This window comes from Anticarsia gemmatalis, chromosome 15 (assembly GCF_050436995.1).
Source record: "Anticarsia gemmatalis isolate Benzon Research Colony breed Stoneville strain chromosome 15, ilAntGemm2 primary, whole genome shotgun sequence".
In the NCBI taxonomy this organism is placed as follows: Eukaryota; Metazoa; Arthropoda; class Insecta; order Lepidoptera; family Erebidae; genus Anticarsia; species Anticarsia gemmatalis.
This window is the reverse complement of record NC_134759.1, coordinates 7,945,805-7,968,661: the sequence shown is the minus strand read 5'-3', so window position 1 is coordinate 7,968,661 and position 22,857 is coordinate 7,945,805. Positions and strand designations below refer to the sequence as shown.

Below are 22,857 nucleotides of genomic sequence, written 5' to 3'. Positions count from 1 at the left end.
ACGCTGGAGAGCTATAAAGAGAGCTAATTATTATTCAGTAACATGAAATTCGAGAACATAATACGACAACTACATCTTTAATATTCGAGAATACTCTTTTCCTGGATTATAACGAATAAATGTACGTGCTAAATTTAGTAGGTAAGTATTAGGAACAAAGAAAAAAATCCGCCCTCGATGGATCATGGAAAAGGAGAACCAATAATCTCTGGGAAATTATGGTGGGTATACTCCATATGCTAGCGGACAAATAATTAGGGTTTGGTTTTATGTGCGAAATGCGCCGAAATGGCTTATCGGCCTTGGTTGGTGACGAAACGTCCCTTCTAGAAACAACTCCAGTGTTGCCATATGATATAACAAACTGAACTGAATAACAAACTGAATTACATGTTTAGCGTAGTCGCTTACGTGGTAACTGTAGCACTTTGAATCATGAATGCTAATCCAGCCCAGAACGGGAAGTATTTTGTGTGATGATTATAAATATTTTTTTTAGCGCTGTTTTGTATAAGGGCATCAATGTATTTACGTATCTATAAGCATACATTAATTAGTACGTTTTTCAGTATTCGGGATACTTTAGCACATAGCACATATCGGATGTTGATGTGTAAGTTGAATAATTATATTAATTAATCAGTGAAAATGTACTCTATTGGAAAGGAATATACTTGATATAAGCTCAACAAACACGAATGTTCAGTTGGCCAAGTAATAAATAAATAACAAAATTTATTCTTATCTGTGGTATAAACAGCAAGCTGATTGACTGAAGAAATACAAGACATTGAAGTTTGCGCCGATTCGTAAAATCGTTGTAAAATAGTAAAAGCTAGCATAGTAGCATTCATTATATTGTCATTTATCAACTGGTGTGTGTTAATTCTAATGCGCTAACAATGATTCATTTTAAAGATAGCAAAAACAAATCAGCTCTAAGTACAAGATGGGCTCAAATGTCCAAACAGGAACAAATAATCGAGCGGAAAAAAATGGAGATACAGGCCAAGTTGGAGCAACAAAAGCAAGCCGCAGCACTCGCTGCACAGGCCAAACTATCAAAGTAAGTTTATAAAGTCATGATTTCATACGTAACATTACGAAAAAGTTTTATATCTACTCGCTAATGAGCGAGTATAAATTCGATCGATAAGTTCTCTGAGAAATGGTTGACAATTATCAAACTATATTCAGGGTTATATTGTTATTAGATTCTGTTTATAATTCATTTGTATTGTAGGACAAGAATAGATTTACAGACCGTAATAAACTATTGGTCAAGGCTCTTCGAAATTATTTCTTGACATAATTTAAATTCATATTCCTAGCTTGCAATGTATTGCAGAACCGGCTGGGTACTGTTATTTTAAACAAGTTTATAATATGTAATACTGGGCCATGCATTCATTTCGATTGAAACCATGCACAACTATTATGCTGAACGGGCTAGGCTGCTCTCATGCAGAACACTTAACAGATACAGTATTGTTATACAACAATCATTTTGCAACCAATGCATTCAATACATACAGTGTTCTATATTATGCACGATTAACTTGTGATATTTGTGAAGTTAGTATACATTTTGAGGTTTTACATCAATTTTATAGGTTTGCCGGAACACTTGAGAGCAATATATGGTAGCTGATAAGTCTCCTAAAGTCTCACCTGTTTCTCATCTATCAAAAATGAAGTGTTATGTCATGAAGTAAATCATCTTGATTATAATTTCACTGGCAAAGACTCAAGTTCAATAAAACTAGAGACTTTGAACTCTGTAACATTGATAACAAAGTTCAAATTGATGTTACATCTATCCTATCCTACCCATTCTATATATAACTTATGTTTGAGAATTTGTATGTATTCCTTGCTAAAACATACAATTTCCAGGATCCATCAGATTTGAAAATTAAATATCATTGCATCATTGTTGGAATTCTAGAACATTGCCTACATATTTTGAAAAACAAGTTATATTTATTGTGGATGTTAGTTTCACTCTACTGTTCTCTTTCAGTCCACCCCCAACCGATGATAAGAACTCCGTCAACATATTCTCCAATGATGGCAGCTTTATGAGCCAATTCAAGGCTTTGTTAGAAAAACAAAAGCAGGACACAAAAGACAATGATGTCCCAGATAAACAGCCTGAGGAAGAACTTAACCAAGAGAGTAATGAACAGGCTGTCATTGAAGAAGAATATGAGAAAGAGTTTGTGCCTTTTAAGGCAGAGGAGAGAAGAAAACCGGAAAGAAGGTAAATAAATTGAATATTCTCTAGAAGCTTGAGTTACCTACTCACATTTTAGCAAAAAGACAAGTCACAATATTCTCACTTTTGATAGTATTCAAATCATCTATAGATTAAAAAAAGAGGAATTGTACGTGACTATGATCTGATATAATTTTTTTCTTTAAAACTGGTTTGGTTTAAGGCTAGCTAAGTTGCCTTGAAAAGTCACAACCATATATAATGTATTAATATTATATTAAAGTTCGACATCATGTTTGATACTTCAAATAGTAGATAAAGTACTCCAATCCTTTTGTGGAAATTGATATGAATTATGTTGTTTATTTTCTTATCAGTACATTATTTCTAAAGAATTGTTATAATATTACAGAGATAAACGCCAGCGATGGAATGACAGATGCAGGAATCGCGCTCACAGTCCACTGACACCAACTGTGGAAGATAGAAAGAAGGCAGATGGCAGCTCCCATAACATCCCTGCTCTTATGCAAATTCCTATAATGCCCCCAAATTCCCAATCTTCTGATTCTGATCATAAACCATGGATGTTGTCACCTAATTCCGATGATGATCATGATTCTAATGAACCACCTGGTAACCTAAATACTACACCACAATTAGGGCCTCCTTTAATACCCCCTGGTCTAATGGGGCCTAGCCTCATGGGACCAGGGCCTGGAATGGGTCCTCCCCCAAATATAGGGCCTGGATCTAGTTCTGCTTTAGGTTCTGGTCCAAAGATGGGTCCTGGTTCTAAAATTTTGCCACTTCCTAATTTAGGTAAAGGCCCTAATAATATCGGTCCTGGACCTGGTCCTAATAAAATTGGTCCAGGTCCAAACATGGGTCCTGGTCCTAACATGGGCCCTGGACCAAATATGGGGCCGGGTCCGAATATGGGCCCTGGACCTAACATGGGGCGAGGCCCGAATATGGGACCAATGATGGGTCCAAGAGGACCGATGCCACCAATGCCGCCTTTCATGGGTGGACCTCATGGGCCTCCCAATTTTGCAATGCCACCTAACTTTATGGGACCAAATGGGCCTTGTGGCCCAATGCCGCCAAACATGTGTGGGCCTAACATGCAAGGTCCAGGACCAAACGGACCTATGCCTCCCTTCTTTGGACCACCATTCCCCAATCCTATGATGGGACCGAATGGTCCGCCCAATAGTGGCAACATGCCATTTATGGGACCTCGTCCGCCCTTCCCGCCAAATGGTCCGCCGAATTTCGGCAATAATAATGGTCCCCCGCTCTTTGGAAACGGGAACGGTCCACCGAACTTCGGAAATGGTAATGGGCCTCCTATGCCTTTCATGCCACCTAACCCTACAATGCCGCCTAAAATTCCCGGACTTATGCCTGATTCCAAGTCAATATCCAATGACTCGATGAGCATCCCACCGCCGTCGTTATCTGCCAATCAAATGTCAAAGAATAAGGACATGGACACGTCTTTCAAATCTTCTCAAGGTAAAAACCGTCAACCTCAGATTTCCATTTGCCTTTGAATTATTATAGACATCAACTGTAATAAAACAAAGGCTTACTTCTTTTGTTTGGTGTTTGTTAAATGTATTGAAAAGTTTTCTGATATTTCGTTCTACATGCTAAGTATTCTTCGACGTTATTTGCAAATAGAAAAACAATAAGTTGCAGTTGTATTATCATGGTTACAATTTTACTACCAATTGTTTAAATATGCAAATCAATCGTTTACTTGTACATAAAAAATGTAGTAGTGTATATTTCACATAAAGATGCGAGCTATTGTGGGTTCCTATTATTTTAATGCTATTAATTATTCTCAAGGTCCTCACGTAATTTAGCGTAACATTATTTGTTTAAAGACAATAATATAACTTACAAAACAAGTATAAAGTTTAATTGTAACTTGATTCCTTGCGTTTGTGAATAACTCTCACACAATCGTGTTATATCAAACAAAATTGTACAATGATAACATTTTTAAAAGCAAATGAACTAAATATCAGAAGCCTTGGACACATGGCCGGTTTCACTACCTCTGAATAAGTGTCGTTTAACATATTGAGTGGAATATTGTCAGATTTTTTTATACATTGTAGTCAATATCCATCAAGACATCCGATACTAATTCATAAGCCGTGATACTGGCCGTTAAACTCTGTACAAACGACGCTAGATCGGTTGTACATTGTAGGCGAGTGCTCGTGGTTCGACCGCCGACATATTTTGACTCGTGGTGTGTAGTTCTCGCAGATTCCTTGCCGCCGGCCGTCCAGCGCGCCGCCACCGAAGTCGCGTGCAACGGCGACCACTGGGAAAATGTGCTGAAAGCAATTCACACACAAGATCAATCCTTGTGGTAATAGCACTGACTTTGATCCCCAACAGGAGGATACGTGCTGTATTCTTTTTTATATTTTACTTTTTTTTTGTCGGAAGTATTTATGGAATTGTGTGGTAAATAAAAGCGACGTTTATGGCTATAATCGGCGCAAAAACAACGCAGTATTGAATACTGAAGTGAGTCGTGAAATATCAATAGATATTATCATGTATTCCTTCCGATACTAATAATATTTTCAAAAATATTTATCACACGGTTTCATTGGGCTATTTTCAGGATAAATAAAGCCTAAAACAAAAACATCCTTAGTTATTGTTTACCCTGTACATAAGATGACTGTATACAGTGAATCCTTGCAGGTTTCTTCACAACACAAACTCGACCGAGTACAAGGCGTTTAGGGAGCTAATCGTTAAGTACAGGAGTGAACAGGGTGAGAAGAAGCCTGAGGTAAAACCAGAAGATAAATATGAGCCAGAGTTCAGCTTAGAAGATGATGAAAGTAACGACGAAAAGCCTTTTTTCAAAGAAGAAAGGTATGAACCTAATTAATTTGTTTATACTCTAGAAAACATATAGGAATTACACTTTTAAAGTCTTGCTAGTCAATAATAGCTTATTTAAATTCAATACTCAATACTATTACTTCTGTGGCAAATAATTTGTATACTAGAATTTAAGTACCAAAATTACTGGTTGGTATCACGCCATCTGCATTATCTGCTATAGACGGAGACAAATGCGAATGATAATAATCACGAAAGATTCCATAATACCAAGCTCGTAACTTACACAGACTTTTTACTAGTCCAAATATTTCAATTTCCAATCTTGAAATAACAAACATTATCTGCATTATCTTTCAGTAACTCGTTCAGCAATTCACAATTTCCGTACAAACGGGAGCCGACCAGTTCTCAAAGCGATGAGGAGTCTGATAGTAAGAGGGAGAGACGTAAGAAGAAGAAGTCCAGATGGAGCGATGACCCGCCCGCTGCTGATATTAAACCACCGGGCGTTGTAGCTCCTTCTAGTATTGCATCAGCTCCAGGTTAGTTAAACGAAGAATATTTTAACAAAAATGTTGGGCTTGTGAAGACTGTTTCGAGTAGTTTCAACTTTACAGCCGCCTGAAGTAGATGTAATATGTAGGGTTGTTGACTATAAGGCAAATCAACTACCCTTTATGAAATATCAAAAATACATTTTAGTATAGACATACGATATGATGACGTCACTATTCGTTTTTTTGTTAAGATCGAATGAGTGCCTTAAGTAATAATTCAGTCTGTCTTTTTTTTACCCAAAAATTGACATAGCTTGAATATTTTAAGTGCAAAAAGCTTCTACACTATATTTTAATATCTACATAATGCACTAGGTACAGTTTAATATCTTATTGTATTCGTGACAAGGAATCTTGAAATGAAATAGTTAGCTATTTTAATAATATCAAATTCAATTACCTTTAGAACCATAAACTTTTATGGATTTAATACGTGACTATGGCGAATTCAAGTCATGGATGGCTTTAAGAATCCTAAATGCCGTTATTACAATTGATATTCGACATGCGCTTGACATTTTTCTTAAATTATTTTAATGTGATTAAATTTAAACCACAACACAAATAGTAACTATGTCATAAATCATGTTTTTATTCCATAAAACAATACCATAATACCATATTGATTCTAGGTCAATTATCCAAAATCGACGAAGAAGGTGCTAAAATAAGTGCCGTGAATCGCAACAACCAAGCGTTGATGCAGTATGCTTTAACTAACTACGGCACGACTAGCCTCAGCGCTGAGGACTGGAAGAAATGTGAAGATAATTTCAAACTGAATTTGTTGTACCAGGTAGGTGTCCAGAAATATTGACTTATATTGCTTTGATTTGTATGCGATACTGCCTAAAGCAGTATTTTGACTAGTTAGCCTACGTCATTTTAGTTCGTTTCCTACTTACAAACAACTTTAAAACATATACGAATTTTAGTTGCGTTTTAGAATATCTTCGTACGACTCTTCTATTGCGAGCGTGTATACGTATTATTAATGCGTGCGAGCGTGTATAATATTAATTTTAAGTCATTTGAGTTCACTAGTATTATGACTAATTTACGAGTATTTATTAGGAGCTCATGTAATGTAGTAACTGCCTATTTTTTTTTAGAAGCATCTAAGGCACTGTTGATAAAAATGTTGTGTGTTCTTTGTTCAGGATATGTTGAAGAAGAGACAAGAAGTGGAACGTTTGGCAGCAGCTGGCAAGTACAAATATGAATATGACAGTGATGAAGATACTTCAGAAGGAACCTGGGAACATAAGTAAGATAAATGAAATACTTATTCTCTTGTTACTTTTTCTTTAAACACCTTAAAGGAATATTATTTTATTTGTATCTCTATTTACTGTTGCGTGTATGCGTACCACAATGCGTCAAATAAGGAACTAATTTAATCATTTTCTATTTGGTTTGTTCATGCTGAATATGAAAAAATAATGGAGGTTTAGATACAATCTAGACTCAATTACAATTATAGACAACGGTGACACATATTTGGCACGTTGCGAGTCTAAATGCAACAGGTGGCACTGTCTGTGCTAAATTAATGCATAATATCTGGACTCCTTTTTAGTTTTTAATTTTATGCGAAGTTGAATACATCTGGATGATACAGTATCTTTAGTAGAACCGAATTCATAAGTTTATTCTGTCAAAATTATATGAGTTCTTAGACAACATTATTCAGCGAGACTCGATAGTATTCTTAAATGTTTCTAAATACAGAACAGTGTATATTCATTATTATTAGTTGATATTAAAGAAAAACTTCTTCTTTGTTGGCAGATTGCGAGCTAAGGAAATGAATGCGACGGAGAAATGGGCCACTGAGTTAACGAAACAAGCGGCGGGGAAACATCACATCGGTGATTTCTTACCCCCCGAGGAACTTAAAAAGTGAGTATGAAACTTAAAAGTAAGTGTAGTTGTGACTCAAATTAAACTTCATTTATAACAGATATACGAAATATAATACGAGATCGGCTGTAATTTCAACATTAGCGAATGCGCTCCATGAACCATAAAGAAATTGAAATTAACTCTGTAAAATTCATAAAACCAGCTTCTCCCGCTTTGTCCTCGTGAAAAGATGTTCGTGGCGAAAACATTTTGCGTATATTAATCCAGAGTATAACCTCTCCTTGTACGAAATTTCATCAAAATCTGTTTTGTAGTTTCGGCGTGATTGGGTTACAAACATCTTTACTTTCGCATTTATAGTATTAGCAACATAACTTATACATACGCAACATTAGTGCTATAAATACAAAACTAATTCAAACTGTGTTGACAGATAGCAAAGCCGTACAAAATACCTGTCACATTAAATTAATACCAACAGACAATTAATATAATATCATGTTGCAGATTTATGGAGAAGTATTCGGCTGTGAAAAGTGGCAAAGAGCCAGACTTAAGTGACTACAAAGAATTCAAATTGAAAGAGGACAATGTCGGTAAGTGCGCTAAAATACTATGATGAATAATGATGAATAATATTTGGCTGTTGCACTTTGGCTGTCCGTCATTAGCTCGTTTATAAACGTAGGATGGGCTGCTGTCAATACATTGTCACTTTTATGTAAGCATAGATTTTATTAGTGTAAAGAGAAAAACAGTGTGTTAAGAAATAATAATAAGAGAACTTAAAATTACTGTATGAGAAATTGACATGAAATAAACTCGCCTGGTTATTATTTCTTACGACTGGCAAAAGCCTTATTACGCAATATTCGTTTTCGTTATTGCATCTGGATCTAGCAAAAATGCATTTTTAACTATAGTGCCTTATGTCTGCAGTATAACTAGCTCCACAGCATTTATTTATTACTGTTTAGACCTTTCCTCATGTTTTATACTTAAAAATTTTGGTTGAATTCTTCCTTAAAATCATTTCTTATTGCACTTCCGCTTGAAACGATGACTTATCGGAAGGAATGCATCGTAGTGTCAAGAATTTTAAATATTTGGATACAGTCCAGATAAGTTTGTAACAGAATAATAAATGAATTACATACATCAAATATTTTCGATATAAATCACCATTTAACCTACATTTATTACTAAGTATCGGTTTTGAAAATGCATTAAGTACTTACCTTGACTGAAAGAGATATCTATACTAATATTATAAAGCTGAAGAGTTTGTTTGTTTGTTTGTTTGTTTGTTTGAACGCGCTAATCTCAGGAACTACTGGTCCGATTTGAAAAATTCTTTCAGTGTTAGATAGTCCATTTATCGAAGAAGGTTATAGACTATATATCATCACGCTACTACCAATAGGAGCAGAGTACCAGTGAAAAATGTTACAAAAACGGGGAAAATTTAAACCCATTCTCTCTTATGTGACGCAAGCGAAGTTGCGCGGGTCAGCTAGTTTAAAATATTCTTAATTTACGATCGAAATTAGTCTGCAAAGTCTTTCTTTAAAACTCGTAAATAAAGGTTTGCCCCATCACTATTAAAAAAAAGCATTCGTAGAGATTTTGAAATAATTGTTTTCGTCGCAAACGTCTGTGGAAAAATGTTTCCGCTTCAATTCTTTGAAAATGCAGCCAAATAATATTCTACCGTGACGTTAAAACGTTACATTCTTTTTCATTACCCGTTGCCTGATAATAGGTTTATGCCGGTACCATTTATATAACTTTTGTTTGTGACACAAAAACTCATTGTAATTAGTCATGCTAGTCTATGATTTGCTTCGATTTTTAAATTAATAAATTGCTTTCAATTTACTAACGTCTGTTACGTAGACATTTTGACTGATTTATTAGTATTCGAAAAAGGAGGTTCTGTATTCGGCTAAAACAAGTATGATGTGTATAAATTAAAACCTAATTACTTTGTTATAGGGTTCAAAATGCTTCAAAAATTGGGATGGAGTGAGGGTCAAGGACTGGGAGCTGAAGGTTCCGGCATCGTGGAACCTATAAACAAGTAAAATATTCATCTATTTTACATTTTTATTTGTTTATTTATATTATAATTAAAAACTCGGCTTCATCTTTTGATGTCTTCGGCCTGTGATTGTTTGATGTCAATTATCGTTGAGTTGTTTATAGATAAAAAATTTGTTGTTTTTATACAGATTATGATGGCCTATTTTTAAATTTAAAAAATACTAATATAGTAAATACTAGTTAGTCATCTGCAATAACAAATAGCTAATCTAATACGCAAATTATTTTGGAATCGGTCCAGCACTTTTCAGTACTTCTTACAATAAGATAAACAAACCGGAATTTTTATTTCTAACGAATGTGATATATTATTTTAATTAAAACTTGATCTGTGAATAAACACAAACACTAACTACATTCAGACTAAATTCAGTCTCTATTTATATTTTAAAGATAGCATGTAATGTATTTACTTGTACATAATGGAGTTTGGCTAAGCCCTAATCGTCTGTTTACGCAAAATACTACTACGTGTTGTATGAATTGCCAAAACATTTGATATAACAAGTATTTACTTAGAGATACTGTGAAATACAAATGATAAATTGCCCGCATGCTTGTCCAAAAATAACAGCAAGATTTCAACTAATCGTATTCACTATTACTTCTTGATACTGAAACTTTCCTCGGCAAAAATATCTCTCTAAAACAATAGTTTAAAAAAAACATCAGTATGATGTACTGTGACGTCACAGTTCACGTCCTATTGTAACATAAGGTCGCTTTCAAATACAAACGCAACTAACCATTCGGCTTAATAACAAAATAATTATATTCTTCGAGTAGTAAGCGACCTTGCTTTCACATTAAAACTAAGATAGCTATATTTTTGTTATCCAGAGCCAATCAGCCGGTAGCTAACCTCGGTCTAGGCGCCAACACGTCAGACGTTGTATCGCCCGAGGACGACGAGTTCGACGCATATCGGAAACGGATGATGCTCGCTTATCGCTTTAGACCAAACCCTTTGGTATGTATATCATGAATTTATTACTGCCTTAGAGTTACAAGGTCTCAGAATCCTAGGCTAGAATCCTAGGTCATACGTTGTAACGTAACCCACGTTACTGAAGCTAGTAGCAGTCCGTAGCTGACCGAAAGAGTATGTTAACTAACAGATTTCAGACTGTTAGGTTTTTTCCCAGCAGTAGGATACCATAGGTTAGCAGTATCAGATATGTGTTAGAATTCAGGATAAAATACCAATATACCTTTTATATGGAATTGGGACTTGAAAATCTACATCATAGGTTTTTAAGACTAGATTCGATTTTCGACTAGACTAGAAACTATTACTGTCTTTCGGTACGTCTAAAAAGGCAGGAGAAAATCACACTCAAGTTTTGTACATAACAGAAATATTCGTGAAACTTCAAGACCAGGTTAAAAAGCGATTATCTGAACTATTGTAACTAATTATACCGTCGTATTAGTATCTATTTTTACAACAAATAGTATTGGCGAAGTTTAGTAAATAAAGCGCCATTCACATTTCGCGACTAAAGTGCGTCGCGCGGGCGTATACGGGGGCGGACGCTGAAAAATATACGCCCGCGCACGTTCATTATGATCGTCTACGACGCTTATACGTTACTTATTGTTTGTCTGTCTTGATCCAACGATGATGTGACTACTGTTCTTGAAGTTATGTTTCCTGATTGGATTGACATTGAATCGTTTTGTTACTTTTATCGGTAATAGCATGTAATCGGCAATAGTTATGTTATAATGTTAGCTTTCCAATGGCGAAATTGGCTTATCAATGACAATGAATTTAATCGGACCCATATTACCGACGAACACCAAAATCTTTTGTTTTACCTTGTGCGTTTAAAATAAAGCCGCCTACATTCCGTTGCGGCAGCGAGTCGGCGGATTCGGTGTGTTGACTTATTTCGCAGCAAAAGGTTTTCAATATTTTAGTTTGAACTTCGATTTAAATTTTAGTATTTTCCGTTAATAATAACTACGTTTCACACTCACATTTTACAGTTACACGTAAATACAAATTGAATAACAATAGAAAAGGTTGTCACAAGTTCATAACGCAATTTCACATGTATTTCATACAAATGATATGTATGTAAGTCAGACGCCCACGTGAACCGTGTAGCGCCACGTGTTTGCGAACGTTCAGATTCCATCAAACGTGTCTGCCAAATTCTCTACTCAGAATAATAGGGACGATGTCTTTTTGTTTCCCGTTATTGTTTTATTATATACTTTTATTATATGTTGACCTTACGAGAGCGGGGTTAAAATAGTTTTGTTTGTTAGTGTATAATGGTCGTTGTACTTACTCTAGGGAGTCGTGGGTTTCATTTATGCGAAAATGTGTTAACCCTAACCCCAAAGCAAATTGATTATTTTGTTTTAAAATTCTTCCGTTATCTCATTTTATTTTTCATTTTTACATTATTTTATTTGAAGTGTACTGCGTCTGCGATACTTATCAATAAATAATTATGTCACCATAACCTTTAGGCTATCGCTACTAAAGAGATAGGTTGTTGATCTTGAGTATGGAAATGTAGCCGATTTCCAAAACCGTTAAAATATTTATGAGATATTATAATGTTATTTACATTCGTCAATTCTTTGACGTCGCAAATATTTGATATAAAGAATTGTGTCAACACTAATCAGCATAAATGACTAATTTTATTTTTCTCTTCTTTTCCAGAACAACCCAAGGAGACCTTACTACTAAGAAAAGTTATATTGGACACAAATTCCATAGTTAGGGTAAAATATATTATTATGATTAGTATGAGTTGCGCCGGATTGTATAACATAAGTACCTAAGTTATTCCCAACGATGTATGTATTGGTAAACTAAGTCAGTTGCCAAAATGTGTCTTCAGTAACATATGGACTAAGTACAAATAACGCAACAGACGATTTCAATATAAGAAATCATGTTTTGTCTTAACTTATTAGTTTTAAAGGAGATTATATGCATCTTCCATTTCGTGTACTATAGCGGTGTTATGTTAATTTTAAAATAAAGTTTTAAATTTCAATTTGTTGTTTTATTCTATGACACTTTATTAGGGTAAGTCCACAATGGCGAAAACGCCGTGGAAACTGTGCGTCATTACCACCTTAGACATTTTTAATATAGGCACGATTCCAAAGCAATCTGTAGACATAAGCACGGTCTCATTTATATAACTCTGTATGAGGGCGATGCCACTACAATCTTAGATCGCTATAGTTTGCGGTCAAAACTTACAATGAAGTCACTCGTACAAAATAACACTTTAATGGTAATTTTAGAGTTCGGTGGGTTCGCTAATGTGTATAAAGCCTATAATCTACAGATGATTTCCTTCTTATCTCATAGATAAAATATCTAAAGTATTGCTTCTCTTATCACATCTTGATCTAAATGTGAAACTGGTCAATCCAGTGTAGGTATTTTCGTTACGAAACAACATTCTAGCAGATGTTAAATGGATCTTTTTGACTCATATCCTTTGCTAAAGTCGACCGAATTGCTGTGTTTTATAATAGTCGTGTCAGAACTTCAAATATTAGAACATTGATTCATGCACATAAACATTAAATGTAATGTTTATCGCTGAAATTTAGGATGGTTGTAAACATGATTTGAACGGTTCCTACTGATCTAATTGTTTATGAGTCAATTCGGTTCTCGGCGCGAACCATTCGACCGGCGCGAGCGCCACCAGTCTACATCTCCGTTTAAAATTAGACTGCGAGTGACAAAATTTTCATGTGAGCGTAATCCATTCAGATAGTGTACATTTTCTTAGTATTCAAACAGATTCCGCAGTGTACGTTACGAATACTATTAACGGGACATTATAGTTACTATTACGTAGTGTTAAGGTGTAAATTACAATGTCACGGTCAAGTAAAATGACTTTACAAAAAAGTGCAAGTTGTCAAGTTTATCGGCACGTTTTGAACTCAAGTTGTAGTGATACGTCGACTTCTACAAGTTCATCTTCAGATAACTCTGATACTCCACTTAAAAGGTAAGTCATGTTTTAAAGATGCTAAAGAAAGATACAATAGTTAGCTGTAATAGATACGTAATCTGATAACAGTTAGTTGTTAGAGTAATCTGGTCATGTTTGTAAAGATCATCGTAACTAGCGGATTACATCACAAAAACGTGCATTTAATATTTACTAATTTCGTTAACTGTGAATACGTCAAATCTAAACCTACCCCACATTTTATACTACATATCAAGCTTAATTTTTAAAAATATAGTTTGCAGAATAAAATTGTTTTGTGAAAATATAATACCTTTATCCAAATCTATTAAACTTGAATTAGCAATTCCAAGTTTACTAATCAGAAAGCTCTATATTACGCAGGCAAGGTCCTATCGTACAAGCATAACTTAGATCTATTGAAATTCCCACAGAACTTCGCAACTAAAGTTATTAGGTACTTCAAACATGCTCCACACTTGTTATTATCACATCCCGTTCCGAACACTTAGGTACTCATCCAATACCTTGAAATACAGCGTTACTCAAACCTATACGAGACATAAATTATCATCTATATTTACATTCGCGAAGGACTTTCAAACAAATCTGAAGTTTGATCTAGATTAAATTCATGTTTACTTGACGGTTTGAAGTATTTCAAGGAATACAAGTAATTGATTCGAGACTTGTTTACGCGATAAAGGTGACTGGATCTGAATGTTTCCTCAAGAAATATGTTTATGATTAAAAAATATAGACATAAAAATAATCGTAAACATTTGGTCTACCTTCTATGCAAGAGATGTAGTGATAGCTTATATAGAAATTTCACTAGATGGCTTACCGAAACATTTTCAAAATTAGTTATTCCGGCCAAGTTCAAAAGTTGTTAAATGTATCTACGTAGACTCGTTAATTTGCGTAATTATAATTCTGTGCTTTGGCGTGAATCTGGAAGTCGAATGAAAGTAGGTATGATGTTTTCGTTCTTTATCACGAAGAGACCCGCATAAAGAAAGTTTTACAAATCAATAAATGCTTTATAAAGGTGAAGCTAATTGTGCTGTACCATCGTCTTACTACATTTAACACGCAAGTCACTGAAAGTAACGAGGCGACTAACATCTCAAACAGAATATGTACCTAACAATCTAAAGTAATTTCTTTTTTATTGGGCTCTAAGTCTGACCCATAAATAAGATTCAATAGGTCGTTACAAATATGCAGGCACGTTATAAAAGGAGCTATAAATTTTTAAATGGTTCAGTCAAATAGAAACGACCTTTTCTTCAAAGTGCCCACTATCCTGTGCGGAGGTCGTCTAGGACACAGATCGATAACGGATTTAATTATAAGTTCGATATTATAGATTTAACCTACATAGCCTTTGATGGGTTTACTTTATGTACGGAAAATTAGTAAATGCCTACACAATTTACATACGTCTATAATAGTTACCGCTACCTACTTTCTACCTCTATCTCTAATTTAACAAGACAACTGATACCTCAGAACAAGCAAGGGAAACAATTCATCAGAAACACTAATCGATAAAGTAGTACTTAATAGTTGAGAGCTTCGCTGCTTATTCTTGACGCGCAAATATGAAATGTATAGACAGCCTGTTATTCCTAAAGAACTCTAAGACACATACTTTTGGCACGAGGTCTAATCACCACATCCCCGCAATGAGCTAACATTATTTACAAAGTAAGTAGATGCCAAATGAAAAGATTGTGTGAATTTGTGTGAACTTCAGCTACATCGTGCATGTAAGTCAAAAGGCTTAAATCAACTGACACGAGTGCACGAGGATTGTCAGATGTATACCTACTTGTTTATGTTTCCTACCATAAAAATCGAACTGTCATATAAATTCCCATCTAAAGCTGCAAGCTCGATAAATTAGGGGGCGATGAAAACGTATGTGACGCGGAACGGCTCCTGAATGCTGATGTGCAACCTCATTCGAGAAACTATAACACTACTACACTACACTAGTAACTTAGACAGGATATCATTTTGAAGGCACGGTTTTAGGAACCCCGTTTGACCTACAAAAATAGGGTCTGAAAATCGTGTTTTCAAGTTAATACTGAGCAGTCTATTATTACGGATTAACACAACAATATTAAGCGACTTTTCCAAACTTCTGTACAGCTTATTTTGCTTAAATACAAACTTGGACGGTAGAGATCCCTGCACAACAATAGGACCCAAAGCGACAATAAAAATCCGGGTATCTTGCGTAATCTTTCATTGCTTTAATAAACTTTTGTTTATTACTGAATCTCGTGTAGGACGACCATTCTTTTGCAAAGGCCTGTAGATAATATATTGGTAGAGCAAAACATAAAATTTGTTTAAGTTTAGTCAGTTTTATTTACGAAATATTTCCTGAAAGGCATATATACAAAATGGAAAAAGAAACAAATATTAGACAGATGCATTCATTTATTTGGTGAGCTTTTTTATGTTGTATGAGCTAAAATTGATACCTACAGTTTCCTGTCCTATCCTCCTTTTATTGCTCAAGAAGCGTGGCATAAATATATCTACATAACATGTTACGTACAAAGTATATAGCTTAAATCATAATTTTAAATAGGATATTTCAAATTATGATGACGCTACTTAGCCCCAGAAAACTACTAGCCAACTTATTATTACTTGATTGTCTACTGTTTAGGTTCAATCGTCTGCTGCGCTCATCAGTGGCGCGCCATTGGACCTACTTCAGGAAGACTAGGCCAGGACTCAGGCCTCGAGGACGGTCTGTGTCTGACACTGGATTATGCAACATCGTTGATCATGGTGGGTATTAAAATTGACACTATAATTTAAAAATGAGAACCCTAATAAAACTTTGAAGAGTCGAGGCAATGTTTGAAGTTTCAGCACGTAGTTCTCTTTGCTAGAGCAAACGTTTTTTTGAAGACAAATACTGAGTTTCACACTCACTCTCGATAGCTCACGCTTAAAGCACGCATGTGATTCACAGATTTCAGAAACACGTTATTAAATTTAGACAAAATACATATAAATCTTTCTCAGTAGGTATCTGAAATACACGCAAATTTTGTTCATTCACACGAGTTCCGAGAAATCCTCAATGTTTTACATCTAATTTCTGTGTATTGCTAATTGGTTTGTATCTGGAACGCCGAAACTCAAAGAAATTTGATGTTCTAGTTTTATAGTGCTAAATATATCAGATCTAGATTTAGGTTTCAAATTAAACTAGAAAAGTAAAAGATGCGAAATTATATAAGGCGTCTAGATATGGTAGCTTTTGCGTCATCGTATTGAAATTATGCTTAGAACGTGACTGAGTTGGAAAAAGGAGTGGGTGAATTCATATTGGAATCCATATTGAATCCACCCAGTGGAAGTAAGTAAGTAAATGAGGATATCGACAGTCTTCGCGTGGTACGACGACGTTTGACATTCTAATATGTTTTCATAGTACCTAGTTATACTAGCAACTTTTAATATAGAAGTAAATGTGTATTTTTTCTAAACAAATTATCCCTAAGTACCAAAGTAGCTTTCTTGATATTACTTGATACTTTTTAGTGTATAGAAAATATAGAAACGAGGTTTTTCTGCAAATAATCTCACGTTTGTTTTCAAAAGTTTGAATGCATTCATTACGGAGGGATAGAATGTTTAAAATAGCGAATAGTAAACTTGTATTGTGTAAATGAAGTGTTACGCAATCAAAATAAATAAAAACAATGTCGGATGAGATAATAATAAACACAAACATGAGTATACGCTTAAGTAGGTCAGTGTTGTGACTGAGTCATTTCAGCGCAGCTCAAACTTAGTCCAAATGTTATTGTAGCACTTGCAAGTTTGACCGCTATAACGTCATGCCGTGTTGGACTGTTGGTATAACTCGTATAAACTGTTTGCGCTAGAATGCAACTTCGTAGAAATATTTGCTTAGCATTTTGACTGCGAAAATACAGGAATTATTTTGTGTGTTACGCTAACGCTATGTTTGCGGGAAAATTACTTATAAAATGAATGTCGAATTTCCGTACTAAGTTCTGACTAGGTATAAGTATATATTGATTCTACATGAGCTTATTGTCCGCGGACCGCAACACCTAATGGTGCGTACACACTATTAACATAACATGTTATAAAAGTGAAGTAACATTGAGTTTGAAGCCACATTAAAGTATTATGTTTGTTGTAGCATGTTATAATTACACACATAAACGCATTGTTAGTCTCTAAAAGCAACCTCAGCCGTAGCTCAATTTTTTGCTAACACTATCTTCTACCGACAACCAGGGACTTCTACTGAGAAATTTTAAACGAAAATGCATTTAGCGCCTCTAATAGGCTCTGTAAGAACTTTTTTGGCAGTACATTTTAAATGTCAAACTCTCGATATTCAATTGTACCGACTGTAGAAAATTGCGCTACTGGTCATCACTATTTTAGTGAACGAAAATTAGCTAATCTTTATAACACAAATCCATCATCACATTAATGACACAGGTCAGTTGGCGTACCTGGACATCTCGCCGGCGTCCCCGCGGCGTTCGCTGCAGACTATTGGCAGCGATTCAACTCCAGTACCCAGACTTTTCATCACGTGAGTATTTGGAATTTGACCGCTTCCAGCTATTATGTGAAGTGAAATGCGCAAAAAATTCTATGCTTTTTCTTTGTATGTGCTTTCCGTAGATACCTATGTAAATATGTATGTGACAGAGCGGACTGAGCGATCGGAGGGACCCGTTACAAAATATGTAATCATTAATATGCTTAATATTCTTAATTCTTCTTCATTGCTTCGATGTCGCGTATATCCTTTTATCCGTCATAACTGCAATATCTTCATTACCTGCCTCTTATACAAACAATATTAAGTACATTAGATGTCATTATTTGATTAATTATCGGAAAACTTAAAGTAATTTCAGGTTTTAAAATCAAACTTAACCTACTAATAAATGAAATATCATAGAAATATTGACATTAAACTCGAGACTGACAATAAAAATAATATAAAAAGTTAGTTTTTAGTGTTACAACTTTGGTATGTCTATCTATCATTCGGTCTCAACTTGTCCTTTATTAATATGTTTGACTTTTGTTATAAGACGTGCGTTGCCCTTAGGTGCAATGCAGTAAAAATAACTGTAAGTAATTGTTATAGGTTCATCACATTAATTGCTAAGTTTTTTACTGCAGTATATTTTGTTTTCTATACAAGCTTTTAGCCGTCTCTACTATAGTGTTAACCACTGTATTTAGGTCGGTTCCTATTAGCTTATTCTCAATAGCAGTCCAGAGATTGGTTATATGCTCATTATATGGCAATAGGTTCACTCCTATTACATGGGACTACATGGAAAGGTGAAACGCAAGCGTATTAAATACTCTTCTGTTTACACCTTCGGGTATAACAGTCGTAGTAAAAAAAAAATATAAGCTTTTATTCTAGTTTCTGTTTAGTTTGCGTATTCATATGCATCTATTGTTTAGAAGCAAAGCTTGTGGACAATGACTGCACGTATATGAAAACATGAATACGCGTATTCAGTGGGCAGACAATACATATAAGCTTCTCTGTGGTATGTTTGTCGACTCTAAATAATAACGCCGCAGAAATGATTTGTATGGGGGAAATAAAAAAATTAGGACAGTGTAGTAAGCATTACTAAATTGTTATTTTGAACTAACGTTGTAGAAAGTTTAACAAAACCTAAATATGTCAATAAATCGAATTACTTCTTCTGTTTAATCGTATAATTAAAACCGGAATGGTGATCGTGTCACAGTCGTGCCAAGTGATTAAGAGAGAGCATTAATAATAGCGATTTGAATTACAGATTTACAAATCAAAATTATGTAGTGTATCGTACAGGTATATTAAAAAAATCCAATTAAGTACATAAAACTACATTAAGCAAATGAAAGTGCTTGAAATAGATATCAAATCAAGCAAAGTTATGTATCATTTGAACAATGGATCGGAATGTAGCGAATGTTCAATTAGACACACCCACACCGCATTCTCGCATATTTAGTGAACAAACGAAACGAAATGCTATTAATAGAATATTTCGAAACTAACGAATTAAACACCCACTATTTACTGATTGTCTGCTATTAATAAACGGATTAATTTATCTAAAATACGGTGGGTGAAAGAGTTCATTTATAAGTAGAGCAGAGTAGAGAAAAATTTTTAAACAAAAAAAATACACTATCAATTAATCACCATGGAATCTTTTGCAAGCAACAAATATAGCAGCGACATTTTTTATTGGTATCTTAATATCGGTTGTGTTTTGTATGATAAAATGATTACCGAAGTTATATGATTTAATACGAATTAATGATGCAGTAGGACGTTCATGTACCTTTCAATGCGTGATACTTTTACTGCCACCTTTAAAAAGTGATATTAAATAGCAAAATAGTACAAACAATTTCTGACCCTACAAATACAATACTTGTAATACTAGCAGCAAAACCTCTCAAACTTTATTACTTTCTAAGGACTGACCGTAGACATCCTTCAAAGCCAAATAAGAAAAATCTACAAACAAAAATGTGTACAACAACAGTTTTCCTTTCCTTTAAGATACCTTGACCTTACAGCATGTCAACGTCAAGAACAGATGTTCTTCCACTGCTTCCACTGTTGTATTGCTATCTCTTTCCAACGTTTAGCACAAAGATGAAACAGAAAATAAGGACATTGTGGGCTGTTATAGTGGTAGTTTTTTGTACTGAAGTACAGGCCTTCGTACTCTCCATAGATTGGGAAACCTTGTATCGCCTGAAAAGTAGAAAAGGCCTTAATCTTAGTAGGTTGGTAGTAGACTGAGTAGTTGAGAGGAAAATCCCTTTATACATACTTATTTGTACATAATAAATATGCTTCAGACAGGTAACATGACTGCCTCGGTGGCGCAGTGGTTTAGGTCACCACGCCGATACCACTGCATCGGGAGGTCGTGGGTTCGATTCCCACACGGAGCAATTATTTGTGCGATCCACAAATAATTGTTTCGGGTCTGGTTGTGCTTTGTGTCCGTTGTTTGTATGTTTGTAAAAGTCCCCGCGACACAAGAGCAATTCTTAGTGCGGGAGTTGTCTTTAAAAAAAAAAAAAAAAAAAAAAAACAATAGCGAGTTAAGACTTGGAATAGACAATAATACGGTCGAGTTGAGGAGAACTCCTCCTTTTTTTGAAGTCGGTTGATAATGTAACTTTCTTTTCCCAATCCAGTTATATCAAGTAATACAGTACCAAGTCTAAGGGCCAGATTCGCAGCTTGTAAATAAATATCTGATAACCAATCTACTTATAAAAGTGACAGCAAATGTATGAAAAACAATTGTGAAAAATTCCATCTGATAAGGTAGGTATCGGTTAGTTATCCGGAAGTGTCGAAACCGCACCTTAGACTGGAAGTAGATTTAGCACTATTGTATGAATTTGGCCTAAAAAAACTGACAAGGCTGCCATTTGTCAAATCTAAATAATCCAGCACCGGTGAGAGCATCGGTCATTCGATCATTGGAATATTTACATCATGTATTAAGTGAGTCATAGCAATGTTTGTTGATTCTATAAAGATTATATTATAGAGGTACGATAAAGTGATGGATTAGTTCCTTTATCGAGACATTTCCATTAACAACACGCACGCGATTTCTGATGACATATCCTACAGATTTAAAGTTCAAGGCTTTTTATATTCAATTGTTTTCTACAAAATGGTTTGTTTTAAGTTAACAAACGCACTATTAAACTCTAGATATAAATAATGTTTGTACAAGAAAACAGAAAACTCTCTGTTGTTATAGTTACGTTCTACTTGACCCGGGAACACCGCTAGTGATCTATTCGTCCGATTGTGATCTTTGACGTAGAGGGATTTCGGGGGTAATTTGACCAGCTTTTCTGTTATTTAGGTCATACTGGGGTGATCTTACTTTACAATTTTCATAGGGTGGTGAGCCTAGGAAATTTTGCTGATCTGTACATACTGTCTGGTTCGTAATCAGCTTCTGTGAACAAAATATGCGACTAAGCTTAGCAAATAGCACTATTTCAAATAAAAAGAAGTATTATGAAGTTTAAATACCGCCCTTGCTGCTTTGTTTGAAATTTATTCAAGTTTCTATATCACACGTTACTCATTATTTACATTACACTTCACCGCACAATATTTCTCAGTCCCGTATTTTTCCATTACCAATAAATAAAGGTAAAAAGGCGAGAGTCAACGATTATCCTTCACCTCTAAACATTTTCATTAACGAGTGGAGTAGTGAACATGACAACGGAAAGAACCGTAGGGCTGACTCGTGTGTAAATAATATATTATTCTTGTTTGAATATCGTTTTAAGATGTTTAGTTTATGTGGTTTGCTGGTTAGTATACTTATATAGGTACCGGATTGCGTTAGTCGGATGATTTGTTTTACATACAGTTACTGTAAAGAGTTTCAATTTTAGCTTACGTCTTTTTGCAGAGTTTCCCCTAACTCGAGTCGTGGTGTTTTACCTAACTAAAATAATTATAAAACAGGTAGGATCAACAAAAAACCAGAGCTTAGTTTAACACATGATTGTTTTTAGTCAATCTTTGACCAAAAGTACTATTAGAACTTCTCGTTTTTGGGTATCGAAGATTAATCTATGCTGACAATTTTATACAGCCTTCAATCAAAAACATAAACAAACTTCACCAAACATACATATAAATAGCGAAAAAAATAATCGTAAAATACCTTATTCTCAAACAATATCACAAACAGTACCAGCCCTATATTTAAAAATGTTATAACAACCTCACGTAAAAGCTGGTGGCACAGCTCAACAATTTTCAGTAATTCCTCTGACCCACATATGTGGATACTATATCATGTTACGAACCAAGTTTAAATGGGTTTTACCTAACAAGATAATGCCATCACTTATTATCAACCATAATGATAACTGGAATCCAGGTAATAGTGGTTGGAAATTTGAATAGATAGGCTAATGGTAGACTTTAATATTATTGCTTTAGAGTTCGAATCTGATGGCAGTATATTGAAAAGTTTTACAGTATCTATTAAATTATTGGTGTATTTTTCCATTATTCTTGTATTTTATTTTCTAAATACTGTAAAGGGTACGTAACAGACTGCTTCAAAACATTTGGAGATATTTATGAATCACAAATAGTAGATATTTAAAGTACCCGATATTCAACTCACGATGTTAG

At 34.8% G+C, this 22,857-nt stretch overlaps 2 protein-coding genes across 2 annotated transcripts in view; both read left to right on the top strand.

Annotated features, from left to right (window-relative positions):
- Nucleotides 1-759: 759 nt before the first annotated feature.
- On the top strand, nt 760-12,656 carry LOC142978777 (uncharacterized). Its single transcript, XM_076123340.1, has 13 exons — nt 760-1,066; nt 2,024-2,263; nt 2,631-3,739; nt 4,499-4,613; nt 4,958-5,134; nt 5,465-5,649; nt 6,297-6,460; nt 6,825-6,931; nt 7,456-7,566; nt 8,038-8,126; nt 9,526-9,610; nt 10,474-10,603; nt 12,317-12,656. Exons 1-13 carry the CDS (start codon nt 903-905, stop codon nt 12,341-12,343), a joined length of 2,703 nt encoding a protein of 900 aa, XP_075979455.1. The 5' UTR covers nt 760-902; the 3' UTR covers nt 12,344-12,656.
- Nucleotides 12,657-13,420: 764 nt separating this feature from the next.
- The window catches only part of LOC142978708 (uncharacterized), a 93,099-nt gene continuing 83,662 nt past the window's right edge, over nt 13,421-22,857 (top strand). The window contains exons 1-3 of the mRNA XM_076123240.1: nt 13,421-13,637; nt 16,294-16,418; nt 18,120-18,216. Of these exons, the coding sequence (XP_075979355.1) occupies nt 13,501-13,637; nt 16,294-16,418; nt 18,120-18,216 (359 nt within the window). The 5' untranslated portion in view covers nt 13,421-13,500. The remainder of the gene's footprint in view (nt 13,638-16,293; nt 16,419-18,119; nt 18,217-22,857) is intronic.

Excerpts from the sequence above, each read along its gene's own strand:
- LOC142978777 (XM_076123340.1), top strand. The coding sequence starts at position 903 with ATGATTCATTTTAAAGATAGCAAAAACAAATCAGCTCTAAGTACAAGA. Across the intron at positions 2,264-2,630 it reads AGAAGAAAACCGGAAAGAAG|AGATAAACGCCAGCGATGGA; the intron begins GTAAATAAATTG and ends ATAATATTACAG. Across the intron at positions 4,614-4,957 it reads ACACAAGATCAATCCTTGTG|GTTTCTTCACAACACAAACT; the intron begins GTAATAGCACTG and ends GAATCCTTGCAG.